Genomic DNA, 16726 nt, shown 5'->3' with positions numbered 1-16726 from the left:
AGCTGTGTGGGAGGGCTGGGCATTTGTGTTATGGGAAGCTGCATCTCCTCGGGAGTCCAGAGGGACTCTCCTGAGTCACAAGCAAAGCAGCTCACTCTTCCAGCCAGACCTGCTTAAAACACCAGGGCTGCTAAACTGCTTCAGCACCTCATCCAAGAGCAGAACCTCTCAGTTCACAGCAGCCAAAGAGCAAGTTGTAGGGTCTCCCTTTATTTAAAAAAGGAACCAGTTGAAAGGCTTGGCCCTGGCCCAGCAGCAAACCTTCCTCCCTTTTCAGTGACTCACCAGTTTCTCTGACTGAAGGCAGGGATGCTGGTCAGGCTCTGGTCACTGGCGGGGTAATACTGAGCATATGATGGGCGGGTGTAGGGGACCGATGTACGTTTGTCTTCCTCGTAGCTTTTCTTTGCTGCTTTCTTCTCAGCTTTGGTCAGCTTGTGATCCTTTCGGTTAAGGAGCAATGACTCATGCTCAAAAGGCTCCTGGGGACACAGGAGGATGTTGATTTAATTACCAGTCTTTGTGACATACAATAAGCCTTACTTTGAAACCAAGAAATGGCTGGCTGTCTCCAGTACTTAGCAAAGAGCCTGCTCACAGACACACAGGCGGGTTTACTGTCTTCCTGTCAGCAGCATAAATTCTCAACTCTAACCTAGCACCAGCTTTGGACAACCTAAGTCTGCCTTCCATATCAAAAGAATGGGAGAGTTCAGAGAATTACCAGACTATATTTTCAGAACTTTTCCCCCTCTCTTTCTGCTAGGAAAACTCACAACGGCCAAATTATTCTCATGACTGAGCTCACACTCCTAGGATGAGACTAGGATAGGATAGGTGGTTTGGAGAGGGGAGGGGGACTGTCTGGGGCAAGGAAAAGAAGCAGATGAATTCAAGTTGTCTGCATGAAACAAAACTTTGGATGAAGGAAACAAGCTTGCCAGACAAGCCTCCCTCAGTGGAGAGTGCAATACTGGGACACATGCATACCAGGGTCTTACCTTGGTGATGAGGTGAGGGTATTTCAGACAGGCAAGTTGCAGGACTGGCTCCTTGATCCCCTTTATGTTCAAGGATGCTTGGGGAGCTGGCTCCTTCTCAACAAAGTGCAGTAGGTTCTCCACCTCCTTTCGAGTAAAGTTCAGCATTGGATTGAGATCATCCACGACCCTATCTAGAAGGGAGAAGAATGGAGAAAGTCAGTTCACAGCAAAGAAAACTGCAAAAGCACAGCTACAAATATTGGAAGAAAGGTTGTGGGTGGCATAATTGTTACTAATATCTAAACCATCTCAGGCCACCCCATATCTGAAAGTCAAAGAGCAGGTCTGAGGCCCTCATGAAACAGAAATATGTTAAGAGAAAATGGCATAACCAGCTCAGCTCTTATCATGAAACCCATCTTCAACAATTTGAGGTAAATTCCCTCTTAAGCAATTATTTGAATCAGAACGAGATGGAAGGAACTGCTAGCTTTCTATGACTGAAAGCCTGTCTGTGTTTCCACATCCTGCCCCCCTCCCCTCCCACTCTTGATACAATTAGAGTGGTAGCCTATATAAATGTGCCTCTTCTGAGCCTGGAAGATGGCCCACCTGACATGCCCTGCTTGGAAATCTGACGGTCATAGATCTTCTTTTCGAGGGTGAAATCAGCCACAAGGCGATAGATGTGACAGGGCTTTTTCTGGCCATAACGGTATACCCGACATACTGCCTGAGCATCATGGCAAGGGTTCCAGGAAGCATCAAACACCACCACTCGGTTGGCACCAATCAGATTCACGCCCAAGCACCCAGCCCTTTAAAACACAAGCCAATAATCACAGAACCTTTAGTTTTAAAGATAGTTTTCAAATTGGTTTTACCCTCTGTGACTCCTACCCCGATATTATCCTCTTTATCCTAAGCAGAATATACTGAATGATTCTGCTAATGAACAGTGCATTCCTCAAGCACTGAAAAGTATGCCCTGAAAAGTCCAACATGGAAGTACCTACCAGCTCAGAAAGAAAACCCACCCTCCCACCCCTCTGTGATGAGTAAAGGCCCATATCTTGGCCCCAGAGTGATGTCACTGGCTGAGGGGAAATGTCTGCGTACCAATGTTTCTGATGTGTTTAGTCTAACAGCTTAGGAGAATGACTGGTTCATACCCTATCGAGGGCATTCTGATGGCAGAAGGCAGCACAGCCTTCAAGTCGCTTGGCATGAGACAAATAATGCCATCAGCCTTTTACAGTTATATTACACTTTCTACTTATTAAAGCACTTTCACATTCATCACATCATCTAAGCCTCAGAACCGTCCTGAGAGAAAAGATAATTATGACCATTGTGAATGAAGGTCTCAAAGAAATTCATGACACTATCATAATTGCCCTTCTAACACAATTTCTTTCTGGGGTCCCCTCTCTGACCTCAAGAACAAGTCACAAACCTGAGGAGATTTCTTCTGACAGAACTTGGACAAGCCTTTGTGGTACCTGCCCATGCAGCCAAATGCCCTGAATGCAGTCCTCTGACCTCCCCTCTCAGGATCCACTCACCTTGTGGAGAGAAGGAACAGCCAGGTGGTGAGGTTGCTGGGATCATTGAACTGATTAATGAGCCGCTCCCTCTCAAAGGCAGGGGTGCTACCATCTAGCCCTAGGACAGAAGGAAATACACAAGAAATGGACAGATGAGGGCAGTGGTATACAGCAAAATCAATGGGCAAATGTGTTTAAAACAAAACAAACACACACTACAGTGCTCAGATTCCACACCCTGGACATTCCGTGGGGATCTACCATGAGACCCAGGCATCTATAATTTTAAAATACCCCCAAGTGATTCACATGTGCAACAAAGACTATAAACTGTGTTTTTCCCTTTAGTATCTTGGGTCAATTCTAAGGCCAAGGTTCCTAGACTTCAGAGTACAAAAGAATCACCCTAGTTAAGGAAGCCTGATAAACACTGGCTTAAGGTAACTGCTCTGCCTCAGTCCTGTGAATCTTAGTGACTGCAAAAGGACCAAGGGTTTTGTGTTTTGATATGGATGATGTTCCTCCCCCACGCAGGAATCCACATTGTTAACAAGCTCCTAAGGCTAAGAAGTTGCTCGAAGGAGACATAAAAAAAATAGAACTGGAGCAGTGGGATGGGACATATGAGTGAAAAGAGGGAAGCTCAAAAGAAAGAGAAAAGGTAAGCTTCAGTTAAGAAGAATGAATAAGGGAAGAGGGGTGACATTTGCCACCTATAGTAAAGCAGAGAAAAGAGCAAAGCTAAGGGTATGAAATACTACATGGAGAACTGAATTACTACCAATGTAGGAAGCATTAGTTTAATTGCTTGGTATTAGAGGCTCCCTCAATCAACACCCCAACCTACCTTTCAACTTGAGTTCCCACAATTTCCAAGCACAAAAAAGCTCAGCACTGACTCACTGCACAAGCCTATAGTCAACACAAGGATCCAGGCTAGCTCCTGTGCTGGAGTCTCATCACCATCCCCTGAACCTCCATTTCTCTAAATCCTTCCTTTAGGCCAGGGCTTCTCAACAAGAAGATTTCCCCACCCTGCTACCCCACAGGGAACATGTGGCAATGTTTGGAGACAGTTTGGGTTGTTATAACGGTGTGGATGCTACTGCCATCTAGTGAGTAGAGAACAGAGATGCTGCTAAACATCCTACAATGCAAAGTACAGCCCCCTACAACAAAGAATTAACTGGCCCAAATGTCAATATCTGGTCAATAAGTCTCTGAAGTCAATATTTCTCAACTTTTTTTTCATTACCACCCCATTAAGGAGGCTTTTTACACATTTTTTCCCAATCACCATGCCCTCCATAAAATTTTAACACCACAGATATACTGTATATGTTTATTCATTATATACATATTTGTGCTTTATACTTTTAAAAAGTTAAGATTTTTTTGTCTCCTCGAGAACCAATTTTCACCCCCTTAGGGACACCATCTCCCCCAATTTGAATACATGATCTAGGCTGTGTTCACTTTGTTCCTTCTGCCTAAGATGATCTTTGGGCCACACCAGCTCTGTATATTCAAATTCTCCCCATCTCTGCAAGTCTAGTGCAAGTCCCACCTCCTCCAGGAAGCCTTCTCCAACCATCCTCACCATGATGATTCTGTCCTCCTTAGAACCCCAATGAGGGCAATCAATCAGTGCTACTTTGAATCTGTCCTTGAGTTGCTGCACCTCGGATGATGACAAGGCATATGTCTTCTACATCTCTGCACTCCCCCTATCTGGCTTAAGCTTCCCAGCCCAGGACAGTGCCTCACACAAAGCAGCTCGCTCTTAGTGTCTCTCTGCTCCTTAGTCAATCACAGATATTCTTGTTCATGTGATGGTGAATGGAGTAGAAGAAGAGAGGAAGAGAGAGAGGGAAAGGAAACTCTTAGCAGACCTTGCCAAGGCTCCAGGAAGAAAGCAGCAATGAACTCACGGAAGTAGCTGACGTTTCGAACCCACTTCTGTACTCCTTGCCCCTCAGCACCAGGTAGACAGGGCGCTTCTCGTTTGCCTAGGAACTCCTCGATTAAAGCCAAGGTGGAAAGGCTCTGGCTGAAAGGGACACATTTTGTTCAGAAGGCTCCTGGACCTAAGGGAATCTTGTTCCCCAATAGGCCCACCTCAATAGGCTCCCCTCTGACAGTGGGAGCTCCCACATCCTACTCCCCACAAAGAACCACCCTAGCTCATAAGGGAGTAGAGTCATCCACACACTTATTACCACCACCCTACTAAAAAATTCTCTATCCTATTACTTCCTCGATTGAAAAATTCTGAGATTTAGCTCAGTGCAGAGTAACAAATAGCATCAGCATTAAAAACCAACACTGCATGAATATGCCTTAGATCTAATTATAGGCCACAGGCAATATTACGGATCTTACTAAGGAGATAGATCATTTAAGTTGCTTCCAAGTTATCCAGAGAGCCAATCCATAAAAGCAGTGTAACACTAGGCTCTCCCTAAGTTACAATCACCGCTTTCCTCTCAAAGTATCTTACACGTGGGAACCCTCAGTCTGAGACTCCCAAGCCAGGCTCCTGCCACTTAGCTCTCACTGGAGCATAATCTAGTCGGAACAAAGGAGAAGCAATCTACTTTACGTCTGTTTCCCTGAGGAGTGAGGCCTTGATGGGACTCAAAGCTCTGGCAAGACTGAGAATGTGACTTGGAACAAAAACCATCATTTATTTGGCCTTATATACAAAGCTTAGAAAAAAAAAAAAAGAGGCTGGGGAGGCATAGATGCAGTTTAGACCAGGGGTCAGCAAACGTTTTCTGTAAAGGGCCAGAGAGTAAATATTTTTCGGCTTTGCAGACCACACACAGTCTCTGCTGCATATGCTTCTCTTTTTTTAATTTTAATTAAAAAAATTTTTTATTTTATTTTTTTTGGCCGCACCCTGTGGCTTATGGGATCTTAGTTCCCTGACCAGGGATCGAACCCGTGTGCCCTGCAGTGGGATCGCAAGAGTCCTAACCACTGGACCACCAAGGAATTCCCTGCATATGCTTCTTTAAAAAAACAAAACCAAAAAAAAACTCTTTTCAAATGTAAAAACTAGCTCTCAGGCTGTACAAAAACAGGCCACAGGTCATATTTGGCCTGCGTCACAATTTGAAGGATTAGACTGTGATCTCCAATGTTAGCCTAAGGTTTCAAATTGTTCTTTGCAGAGAAATTGCATTGGATAAAAAAAGAAACTCTAAGAAAGAGAAGAAATGCAAGAAGGTCCTCACAAGAAGCACTGGCTGCAGAGGCATGGAGATAAAAGGGGGCTGGTGCAACCCCAGATGGTCTCACTCTGCAGGGGTTGTATCACTCTTTACCAAAGACACACACTCGGCAATTTCTCTTCCTACCTGAACACAAGGATCTTGTCTCCAAGCTTCACACTTTCCTCAATCAGGTGGAAAAGCAGTACCATCTTGGGAGAGTTCTCTAAGACACCAGTCTGGTAATTAGTCAAAAGGTCCTTGGCCTATAGGAGAGGAAATGAGGCAGCTTGGAGCAGGTCCATGGCCAGATTACTAGAAATACAATTCTCTCCCTCAAGGCAGCAGCTCACGGACAACCTTAATAGTTCCCTGCAGACCTTAGCAGTACAGTGCACTGCGCAAGACCCACCCTCTCCCCACGAAAGCTTTGCACGATCCCTTCTCAGCAGTGGTTTATGGCCACAAAAGTATCTGCTTGACTCACCCATTCATATGTGACAATGTTGTTGCCTCGCTCCTGGAAAGGGTTAAAGCCGACCCCTTGTAGGAACTTGCTATTGGTCGCCTCTCCCATTGAGGCGCTGTCCTCACCCTTGCCTTTTGTTCCCTGTGAAGGGCAGCGGGCACTAGTTGCTGATGAACCAAGCTCTTCCACGTCTAAGTCTTGCTCATTGGCCAGGTTCTCCTTCTGAAGGGCTTCGTACAGCACGTCGGGGTGATTCCAGATCTGAGGTTCAAGTTAAAGGGGAGGAAGCATAGGGCAGAGAACAATCTAGGGGTGTCCCAGGGAGTCTGGAAACATGCAGTTATTCAAACACACACCTCCCACAGCACATAGTCACACCAAAAATTAATGTCTCCCCAACCCCCTCATGGTCAAAGAGCCTGCACATTCATTTTCAGTAACCAACTCTGATTGCTATGATACATGAATGGGAGAATTCACACCAGGAGGCATGCCAGTATGATTGGTACACAACCAAAAAGGCTGTGTCACAAGTCTTGCATTCTTATTTAAGCAAGAACAAGAACATTCCTGTTTCACCATGTGGCTACAGTCAACTACTGTATGAAACTATGAAACAAGACCAATCTCTCCCTATGGACAAATGTATCTAACTTACAGATGATCAACCGTAAGTCATTTCAGGGACTATTCGTGGCAGGAGTTGAGAATTCCAGGGGAAAGAGAGGGGGGGCGTGGGAAGGGTATGTTTGCACCGCAGCATCCTCAAGACCATGTCTGCTTTAGCTTCCTTGCCCTGGTCTAGGACTGTGGGTACAAAAGAAATATTTTGAAACCCATCTGTCCCCAGACACACACCTTCAGCTGACTTATTAAAGCAGTGCTCAATTGGAAATAATATCCAACAGGTTGGTTGAGAGCTGTCAAAGAAACAGATCCTTTGTGAGGCAACAGAGAGCATCTGGCCAGGTCAAAGACAAGTCAGGGTTCATCAATCTGTTCACGAGGCTCAGTGCTAAAGACACCTAGGCCTTGCTGTCCCCAAACCATCTTAAGCATTATCAGAACGAAAGAGATCTTGATCTGATTAAATACAGAATCAAATGGAAGGTATCCCTAATAATGTGTCTATGCTATATATTTCTTGAATCCTGATTACGCTAGCAGTCAAAAATTTTGTCCCACGATGTTCCACCATCACTCCATTTCTCAGGTGAAAAAAATCAGTGAGAAAGGAAGTGACTTCTCAAGTTTGGTATAACAAGTTGCACATTTGCAAGGGGCACCATTTACATTATAGTCTATGAGTGGCACTCCTGGGAACTGTCTTGCCTTGGAGCCCTCAATTCAGTGAACTTCTTCCTTTATCAAGGACTCCCAGCAGGAACAACTCCCTTGGGACCATGAGCATCCTTAGTCTGTGTCTTAGTATTCCCTGAGGCCTCAACACACCTTGCAGCAGACACAGAAAGCCTTGAGAGGGTTCAGCCCCAGCCAGCCGCTGCTACCACAGTCCCGGAAGCGGTCCATGAACTGTGTATACAAATCTCGCTGGATCTTAGAGAGCCGCACCAGGATCACATTTTCTTCCTTGGCAGGGAGATGAATCTTCAGCACAGTGTGGCCTCTCCTACAAAGGTACAGATCAGAATTGACAAGGCAGTGTGCCCAGGAGGGGTCAGTGCAGGATAAAAACAGAACCCTGCATTTCTGCCACACCGCCTTCCTTAGGATCTCAACATTCACAACAGCCTTACCATAATGCGGATTGGCTCAGCAACCATCAAGAAACTTATTTTGAGTATAAAAACTAAAGCAAAGAGGCAGAGTGACCTGGGAACTCCAGGTTCTTACCCTAATCTAGGGCTGCTTCTCTAAGCTTTCTCCACACATGCCATCTTAACAAGGAAAAACAAGGGGATGCTTCAGACTGGCCTAACCTACATCTTCTAAGATGCTGAAACTGGTGAAGCCATACCCCTGAGAACCACCACTTTATTCTTTCACTCAAGTCATTAGAATGGTAGCTGTCTCCTGCTTCTCTCAGCAAGTAAGGCAGATATCCCTAGTAACCTCAAAGATTAACTTCTGAAAAAAGCACTTCTGGACCAGACTCAGAGATTGAAATATTGGATATCCACCGTCTGCTAGCTATTCAGGAAAAGCTATTCAGTAAAAGGAAAGTTGTACTATTGCCCTACTAGAAAGGGGCCCTCCCACTGTTACCACCTTTCCCCTTCAGGAAAGCCTTGTCATGTCTATTCCACCAGGGCTCTCCAAGGATTTAGAAAACAGAGCCCTGAGGATGGCTCACCTCTGCACAAAGCCCTCCAGGAGGCTGTGCAGGACATGGCTCCGGTACCGCATGAGGCGGACATCCTGAGGCGTGCTGTCAATACACTGTCCATTCAGGATGGGGCGCTCAAACATGTTGCTGAACTCCTGCCGGGTGCCAAGGAAGTCTGGGCGCACAAAGTCCACCATGCACCAGTACTCGATGAGGTTGTTCTGCAGGGGGTATCCAGTCAGCACCACCCGGCGGCGAGAGCGAATGTTCTTCAGGGCCTGTGAGGTGCTGGCCTGGCAGTTTTTGATGCGGTGTCCCTCGTCACAGATTACCACATCAGGGCCAGGGCGGCATAAGGCCTTCTCAAACTCTAGGGAGGGAAGAGGATCCGGAGTAAGAGGGTGAGAGGGTCTGCTCTTAGTCAACAATATGAGAAGTAGGGGTGCACCCTGGAGGAGACAGAAGAAATGAAGGAAGCAGGAAAGCAAGAGTCAGCCCCCATTGGTGAAAGGGAGCCAGCCATTCAAGCTCCTGTGCATTTGGTGTGACACATTAACCTGGCCTGTTGACTCTTGCAGTAAATATCCCTTTTCCCTCTTTCCTTTCCTTAATTTTTTTCCCTTTAGGCTAAGAGTAAAACTGACTTGCATTCCTAGGGCTTATACCAACTAGGTAGCAGACAGCGTGACTTTACAGAGTACCAGCCTAGGATTAAAAATGAGTCTGGATGATTTTGATGGGAATAATCCAGACACTTCCACTGGCTCTCACCATTGTCTTGGTGCCATCTGAGAGCTGGCTGGTGGGAACTAACTAAAGGACAAGGTCTTCCTGGAGTTACTCGCCAGTCAACGCTAAATGGCAAATTCAGCCACAGAAGCAAACCTAAAAAACAGAATCTCATAGATGAAGAGATCTATAAAATGAAACAGCCTCTGAACCTTAAAAAAAATTTTCTTCCCCAAATAGACCAAGGCCCCATAGAAGAGGGAACAGAACTAGAACTATGAGAAAAATGTCTTTCACCAAAAAACATGAAAATTGGGATAAATTCTTCTTTTATAAATTCACAAACAACATTATTACTACTCTGTATATTAGCGATTTAAATACTTTATATTTTCTTAATGCTATCTCACAACATCTCTGGGAAGTGGTGAAGGGAGCAGTTACTCTTCTAACTATTCTATGAAAGACACAGGGGAGTCTCCCCCATGCTAGCCTGTGGCCTGGCCTACCCAGAATTCCACTGCCTGCTGAGAAAGCAATACCTTCTGAGAGCCAGTGCAGGTCATCCCACCTACCTCGGGGACCAGGATTTCTGGTTCATGTCAATACAACTCACATCAATAATGCTTCCCATTTGACTAGGTGCTATAGCAGACACTATTTCTTTTCCCCTGGATCACCCTTTAGAGTATTCCCAGAGAGGCTGCCCACCTCTTCGAAACTCCTGCTGTCGATCTTCCTCATCCAGATCAATGATGACCGGGTGAGAACGTTTCTTGGTTTTCTTCGGTCTACCTGTGGCAAAGGATTTCTTCAGGGTGAGGAGTCTGTACATTTCGTACCCCATCAGCAGCACCCCACCCTCTGACACCCAATCAGCCATCACTTTAGCACGAGCTGCCATTGTCCTGCAAGAGTGAACAGAAAGAAAGTATTATTGCTTCCTCTGCTCCCCAGGAAAAATTCCTCACAGTCAAAGCTGTGTTCATGTACATTCAGAAGTCCTTATTGCCAAAGACTTCATGTGGCAGCATCACAGGGCTGGCCAGCTGCCCAAGGACTTTCCTACCATTCTAGAGACACTAATTGCACTAAGGATGGACTGGTTCACTGATGATGGTTAAATAACAAAAAACAGAAATTCAATGGCACAAGACAAGCAAAAGTGACAACCTCCCTGGATGTACATTCATGACTACAATTCTACATTTGAGGGAGAATTTCGAGTTATTCCCACAATGAATACTAAGTAGTAAACACAAGGGCAACATTCTGCCTTTCACCTGCCCAGGTCCTTGTGAATAAAGAGCCAAGGACGCACAGTAAAGGAAAAAGAACAGCAGAGACCGGATGCCACTCAGCACAGTCCCTCTACTCCTAAACAATTGAGCCCTGGCTGTATTTCATTAACTGCTGTGTGGACTGACAGTCCTGAAATCTAGGAAACAGCAGGTGATCAGCCACCAGTGGGGCCACTCATAGTCTCCTCATTTTGATGTGTGTGACCAAACATCACAAAAGGTGGTCTCTGCAGAAAAGAAAGTCTACCTTCTCAATCATCCATATCAACGAGGGGAAAGGGTAGCATGGATTGCTGGCTTGGATCAAGAAATAGCTTTAGATTTTTGGAAACCAGGTTGAATTTACGGAATGGAAATATAAATAATTTTATTTAAATCTGAAACAAAAAAAGGTTTGCACCTTTCAAAGCTTGGAAGTTGTACTGTTAAAGGTCAAATATAGATTGGTGCTTAAAAGAAGAGACTGGTGATTAGGTTTCTAATAAAAGATAAATGTAAGAGGTGAAAAGTTAGGAGATGGAAAGTTTCATTTTATCATGTTGAATTTTATTACTATACACATGGGAAAACATGACCATGTACACAGATTTTTCAGGATATAAAAACATCTTCAAGCAGAATACAAGAAATTTTCCAGGCTACATAACTCTGACTTTACTGAAAAACTAGGCAGAGAAAAAATGAGTAGCAAGAAGAGAGAGGGGGATACATCAAGAAACCAAAAGGAATCTGGGAGGACAAGGCACATACCCAGATAGACTGCCTTGACATCCAGATCCTGGGAAGAAGTCTAAAAGGAAAGGGGGGGACCTTCCCTGGTGGCGCAGTGGTTACGAATCTGCCTGCCAATGCAGGGGACACAGATTCAAGCCCTGATCCGGGAAGGTCCCACATGCCATGGAGCAATTAAGCCCGTGCACCACAACTACTGAGCCTGCGCTCTAGAGCCCGTGAGCCACAACTACTGGGCCCATGTCCGCAACTACTGAAGCCTGCACTCTGCAACAAGAGAAGCCACCGCAACGAGAAGCCCACACACCGCAACAAAGAGTAGCCCTTGCTCACCGCAACTAGAGAAGGCCTGCGCACAGCAACGAAGACCCAAGCCAGCCAAAAGTAAATAAATAAAATAAATAAAAATTTTAAAATAATAATTAAAAAAAATAAAAGGAAAGGGGCAGAGAGGAGAGGGCAGGCCACCTACTTGTGCTCATCATTCAAGATGTGAACTTTAAAGAACCGAGGCTGGACTTCTTCAGGCTTGTTGTCAGCTGGAAGGGCTTCAGGAGCTGGGAGCCACATGTTGAACTCTGCCAGCCAGTTCTGAAGAGTATTAACCTATCAGAAAGTCAAGTCCAAAAAGAGAGTTTTAGGGAACAAGCTCAGAGCTGAGCTCATAAGGCTTTTTAGTGCCCAGTAAGGCATTACTCCAGAGCTCTGCAGAGGGGTGACCAAGTGGTGCCTTCCCAAACACTTACCGGCACAATGGCAAGGACGGTTTTGGCTGGCGTGTGGCGGAAGAGGACGTCGATGAAGGAGATCACTTGCAAAGTTTTCCCCAGTCCCATGCTGTGGGCCAGGATACAGCCAAAGCCACTACTGGTCTTAAATCGCTCCAAGGACTCAACCAGGTTATCATACAGGAACCGGATCCCACCAATCTGACAGGGAACAAACACAAACAAATATCTTTGGCTGGCAAAGACCAGGGGTCTAGTTCACTTACTTTGGAAGTAGTCAGAATTAAGTAAATGAGCAGACATTATACCAGAGAGCTGGTGTGGATGGCTGCAGAAGTTTCCCTGAACCCTGACTAGTTTATTGGCTGGTGACGTTCTTCTCGGAGAAAACACAGAAAAGCATTCCCCTGGTACAGTGGCCCATCTGAGGCAAGAATCTTGAGTACCAAATTCCTGACTGGGTCCTTCACTTAGGCTTGGTCTGGCTGACCTTGGCTGCTCACCTCAAGGCAGCCCATTTCACGAGGAGCTATTCTTACTGTTAAGAGTTCTTACGTTGAGTCAACCTCTGCCTTCACAGAGCTTTCACTCACTGGTCCTGGTTCCAGGTTCTGGGTCAACACAAACTACTCTGATCCTTCCTATCAGAAAGTCCCTCAGACTTCTGAGTTCTCACATCTCTTCCAGAGCCACAACTCCCTAATCAAAGCAGTGCTCTCCAGAGAGTATCTCAATCAGTCTTTCAGATCTCACAGAAGGAGGCTCAAGATTATTCAGCCAAAAGATTAGCACCTTCTACATGATAGGGCATCTCTCAGGCTTGTCCCTTCCCATTCATCAGGAATCCTGAAGCATCAACTGCTAGGAGGAAGAATCAGGCCTTTCCAATAGCTGCTCATGGTACCAAACAAGTACTTCACAGGCTGTGATGCGGGTGACGTCCACAGCAAGGAAGCTGAAAGGAGACCAAGAGAAGAGTCCAGATTTGCTGTACCTGATGCGGTTTCACTGCCCGTGCCAACTGCGGGGCCAGGAAGACATTCTCCTCCTCCGGAGGGTGGTTCAAGTTGACAAGGACCCGCCCCAGAGCATCGCGCTGGTTTAAGACGTCATTCACATGGGTGCCGCCTTTCTCCTCTTCCTCATCCTCCTCACTGACAGACTCACTGCTGTCTACAATGTGCAGAGTGTCCTCCTCTCCAGAGCTCAATTCAATCACCTCTGAGACAGCCAACAAAACAAAACAAAAACTCAGGAAGCAGAGATAATTTACTGCTTGTTGTTAAAACAGGAGAGCATGGAAACAAAGTTAGAACTTGTTATCACTTGTAAAAATTTTTATTTCTATTATTTCTCTCTTTTAGCTTCACGTTAAGACAAGGGGAAAACTTATATTTACCAAGGAGACTCAGGGAAATTTGTCACAGTCAGATCCCAGACTGAATGAGGAAGGACTGAACAATCTTCTATTCAAAGGCACAGCCAATCTCTCAGGGCAAACACTGGGTCAGGAGGAAGGAGGGGCACCTCTGGCTCAATCTTACCATCTCGACTGCTTTTTTCATCCTCACTGCCACTGCTACTGTCCAAACAAATCACTTCCTGGGTCAAGACCCGAGGAGGCAGTTGGGGTCCATCGCTTGCTCTTAAGACAATTTCCTCTGGGGAAAAAAAGATGGAAGGGAGCGTCAAAACCACATTTAGCTCAAACATATTTTCCCAAATGATTTGCCATCCTCCTCCTTTGTTGCTCTCTGGGGAACTATCCCCTGAGAAGACAAGTAGAGGGCATCTCAAAAATCCCAGTCTTCTTCCCAAATTCCCTTTTCTCTATTGGCTCTTACTTCCTAGTATTCACCTGACCACTAGAAAATGTCCTAATCCCTTGGCATGTTAACATCCAAAGTTATGGATGAAAATCTAAATAACATCAATTTGAGGAGGTACATTTTTATCCATCTTACTTTTCAAATGAGATCCTTCTGATCATGTGCTTCTAAGAAACTGAATGGATTGAAAGGGTTCCTGAGAGGCCACCATCTTATTCCAGCTCTGTCCTTGACCACAGTGTGCACTGAGGGTCTCTTCTCCCTGCAGCGCGGGGCCTTTCCTGCCACCTCCACTGCTTACCGGGAAGGAACTCCAGGGGAACGGTGGGAATGGGGGCTGCGTAATCCTTCCTCTGCTGTTCCAGGCGTTTTCTTCTTTCCAATTCTTCCTGTTGTGCTGCTTTGGTAACTGGCTCCAACTGATCCTCCCGGAGCAGCTTGCTAAACATTTAAATAAGAGAGAGCACTTGGGTTCACTTGAGATTTGGGCAATGTAATGTCAAGAAAAAGAGGGAAACCATCATTGCTGGGCTCAGAGAGCTGAGGTGGGAGAAGCCATATCAGTCCCACTACACCCATGAAATGGGCAAGGTAAAAAAATAAATGGGACTTCAAGGCTCAGGTGGTTCTGGGCTAATATGTTTTTCATATTATTTAACTTCCTGACAGGTGCCCCTGCTGAATCATCTCTGCACATAACAGATCAAGAGTGAAATAGAGTAATATGTAATTCATAAAGCTGGAAAGCAGTATAAAAAACAGAGGTGTTATATGGGAAAGTAGGATTATGGATGATTCTACATCCTTATTTCCCAAACTTAAAGTAAATTTTCAAGTCATCATTATGTTTAAAAAAAAAATGAGGGTAGGAGGAAAAAAATATTTATCTCCTTTCAACAGCAAAAGTGTCATTGGTAGAAGAAAGGACTGTTGGGGATTTGGATAGTTAAGGAAGTTCACATCTGCTGATCTCTTAGCTCAAGGAAGAAGCCCTGCTTTGGACCAGACAGTTGTCTTCCAACTGATGTTGAGTTCTAAGAAAATAAGAACTCAACTTCTTTTATCTCCTCTTATTTTGAGACATAAGGAAAAAATAAAGGAAGAAACCAGAGTCCAACCAGAGCATGCTATGGCTGCTTCCCAGGGCCTCCAAAGAGTGGGACACTCTCCAGGGGTGCTCAAGTGCCATCCACTTCAGCCCTGTATCCTCTGACAGCCCAGACCCAGTGGTCCTGAGCTGCATCTTCACTATTAATTGGGGCACACAACTTACGCTTTTCTCCTTGGGAAATCGGACTCTCCTGCTCAAACCAGTCCTTTTGCTACTGACAGTCTTCAAATGAAGGTAATACTTCTACTCCCTCTCTTCCCCTCTTACCCAGAGCATAGCTCACCGTATGTTTCTCCTCATGTGGGAGGGCTTCTGAGCTCTCTTCTTTTTGGGGTCCTCGGAGGCAAGGCTCTTGCCTTGGTGGCGCCTAAGCTGCTCTGAAGGCTCAGACTGAGATGAGGTAGTTGAAGTGCACCGTGGTGGCCGCTGCCCATCTTCCCCCAGCTGGGCACACTCAGTGCCACACATGTCTTCCAGGGATGGGTCTGAAGAGACAAAGGGAAAGAGGTGCCAGGGACCAACCTTTACTGGAGGAAGAGTGGGTTTTGATGCCAGACACACCAGGGTTCAAATCTCAACTCAGCAACTTATTAGCTGGTGATCCAATAAAGCAAGTTACATCTCTCTGAACCTCAATGGACTTATCTATAAAATGAGGATAGTAATGTCCACACTGCAGACCTGTTGTGAGGACTAAATAGTGTGCATGCTTAGAACCAGGCCTGGCCCCCAGAGTAGGCTCACAACAAATGATAGCTATCACTCTTGATATAATTTAGCACTATGATCAGAGTGAGGAAGTGTCATGGTCTCAGACTACTCAGAAAGGGACAACTGAGTTCCCAATACAGCTCACACTCATTTGTATGACTCTAAGCAAGTCTCATCTGCCAACAGGGAGACCACTCCTCCCTTCAGTGTATTAAAGGATTCATTCAATTTACCAACCATTTAATGAAGGATTACAACATGGCAAGCACTGTCCTAGATGCTTCAAGGAATATTTCTAAATTCCTTCCCTTTAAGGAGTTTGTTTTCTAGACATAATAAGGCAAGGTGTGCTAAATACAAGAGGGGCAGGGAAACTGACCTAAAGACCTTCAAAGTTTAAGGTACCATTTTTCAGCCAGAGGTAATTAGCTAAACCAAGAATAATTGGGCTATGAAAGGTACTATTTCATGGCATGATCACACAAGGAATTATATGGGAGGTAAAATGTAAGTGAGAACTTAAAAGATGAACAGAATGTCTAATGGTATTATTGCCTTGGGGACAGGGGAAAAAGGAGAAGAAATCCCTGACAGAGAGAATGTCATTTGTGGTGTCAACCACCAGCAAGAACTGGGGTCTATGTGCACATTCCACTCCTCATTTGCTGAGCTGCATTCTGTTCACTGGATGGGCAGGCTTTGACAATCACATAGACCTGTCCCCAAGTCTGCCACAGCCTCCCAGACACAAGCACTACACAACCAAAAGGTCTTTCCCAAAGGTAAGAGGAATTCAGAATAAGAACAGAAATGCTGAAACTGAGGTGCTCTAGTCCATGCCATTTGGCTCTCAGGCAGGAAGGACTCAGGAAGTTTTGTTTTTTGTTGGTATTATTTTTGTTTGTTATTTTGGATTTACCAGTTTTCCACTAGTCTTTTTCTGTTAAAGGATCCTATCTAGGATACTATATTGTGTTTAGCTTTCACGTCTTTTTAGTCTTCCCTAAACTGCAGCAGTTTCTCAGCCTATTCTTGTCTTTCATGACGTTGATTTTTTTTTTTTTTTTTTTTTTTTTTACCACCT

The 16726-nt window shown here is 45.2% G+C and overlaps 1 protein-coding gene across 2 annotated transcripts in view; it reads right to left on the bottom strand.

Annotated features, from left to right (window-relative positions):
* The window catches only part of RAD54L2 (RAD54 like 2), an 84742-nt gene that overhangs the window by 9390 nt on the left and 58626 nt on the right, over positions 1-16726 (bottom strand). The window contains exons 3-18 of one of the 2 annotated variants that reach the window (XM_024746463.1): positions 15215-15416; positions 14122-14261; positions 13536-13652; positions 12986-13212; positions 12010-12192; positions 11736-11869; positions 9942-10138; positions 8529-8871; positions 7667-7844; positions 6233-6475; positions 5893-6011; positions 4462-4580; positions 2549-2648; positions 1596-1801; positions 1002-1174; positions 286-482 (exon numbers count right to left, since the gene is read on the bottom strand). In XM_024746463.1, the coding sequence (XP_024602231.1) occupies positions 286-482; positions 1002-1174; positions 1596-1801; positions 2549-2648; positions 4462-4580; positions 5893-6011; positions 6233-6475; positions 7667-7844; positions 8529-8871; positions 9942-10138; positions 11736-11869; positions 12010-12192; positions 12986-13212; positions 13536-13652; positions 14122-14261; positions 15215-15416 (2878 nt within the window). Of the gene's footprint in view, positions 1-285; positions 483-1001; positions 1175-1595; positions 1802-2548; positions 2649-4461; positions 4581-5892; positions 6012-6232; positions 6476-7666; positions 7845-8528; positions 8951-9941; positions 10139-11735; positions 11870-12009; positions 12193-12985; positions 13213-13535; positions 13653-14121; positions 14262-15214; positions 15417-16726 lie in introns of those variants that run through there. The other variant, XM_024746464.1, reaches the window with a different exon arrangement.

Source organism: Neophocaena asiaeorientalis, unplaced genomic scaffold, assembly GCF_003031525.2.
Source record: "Neophocaena asiaeorientalis asiaeorientalis breed wild unplaced genomic scaffold, Neophocaena_asiaeorientalis_V1.1 scaffold251, whole genome shotgun sequence".
NCBI lineage: Eukaryota > Metazoa > Chordata > Mammalia > Artiodactyla > Phocoenidae > Neophocaena > Neophocaena asiaeorientalis.
This window is presented reverse-complemented; position numbering and strand designations above follow the sequence as displayed.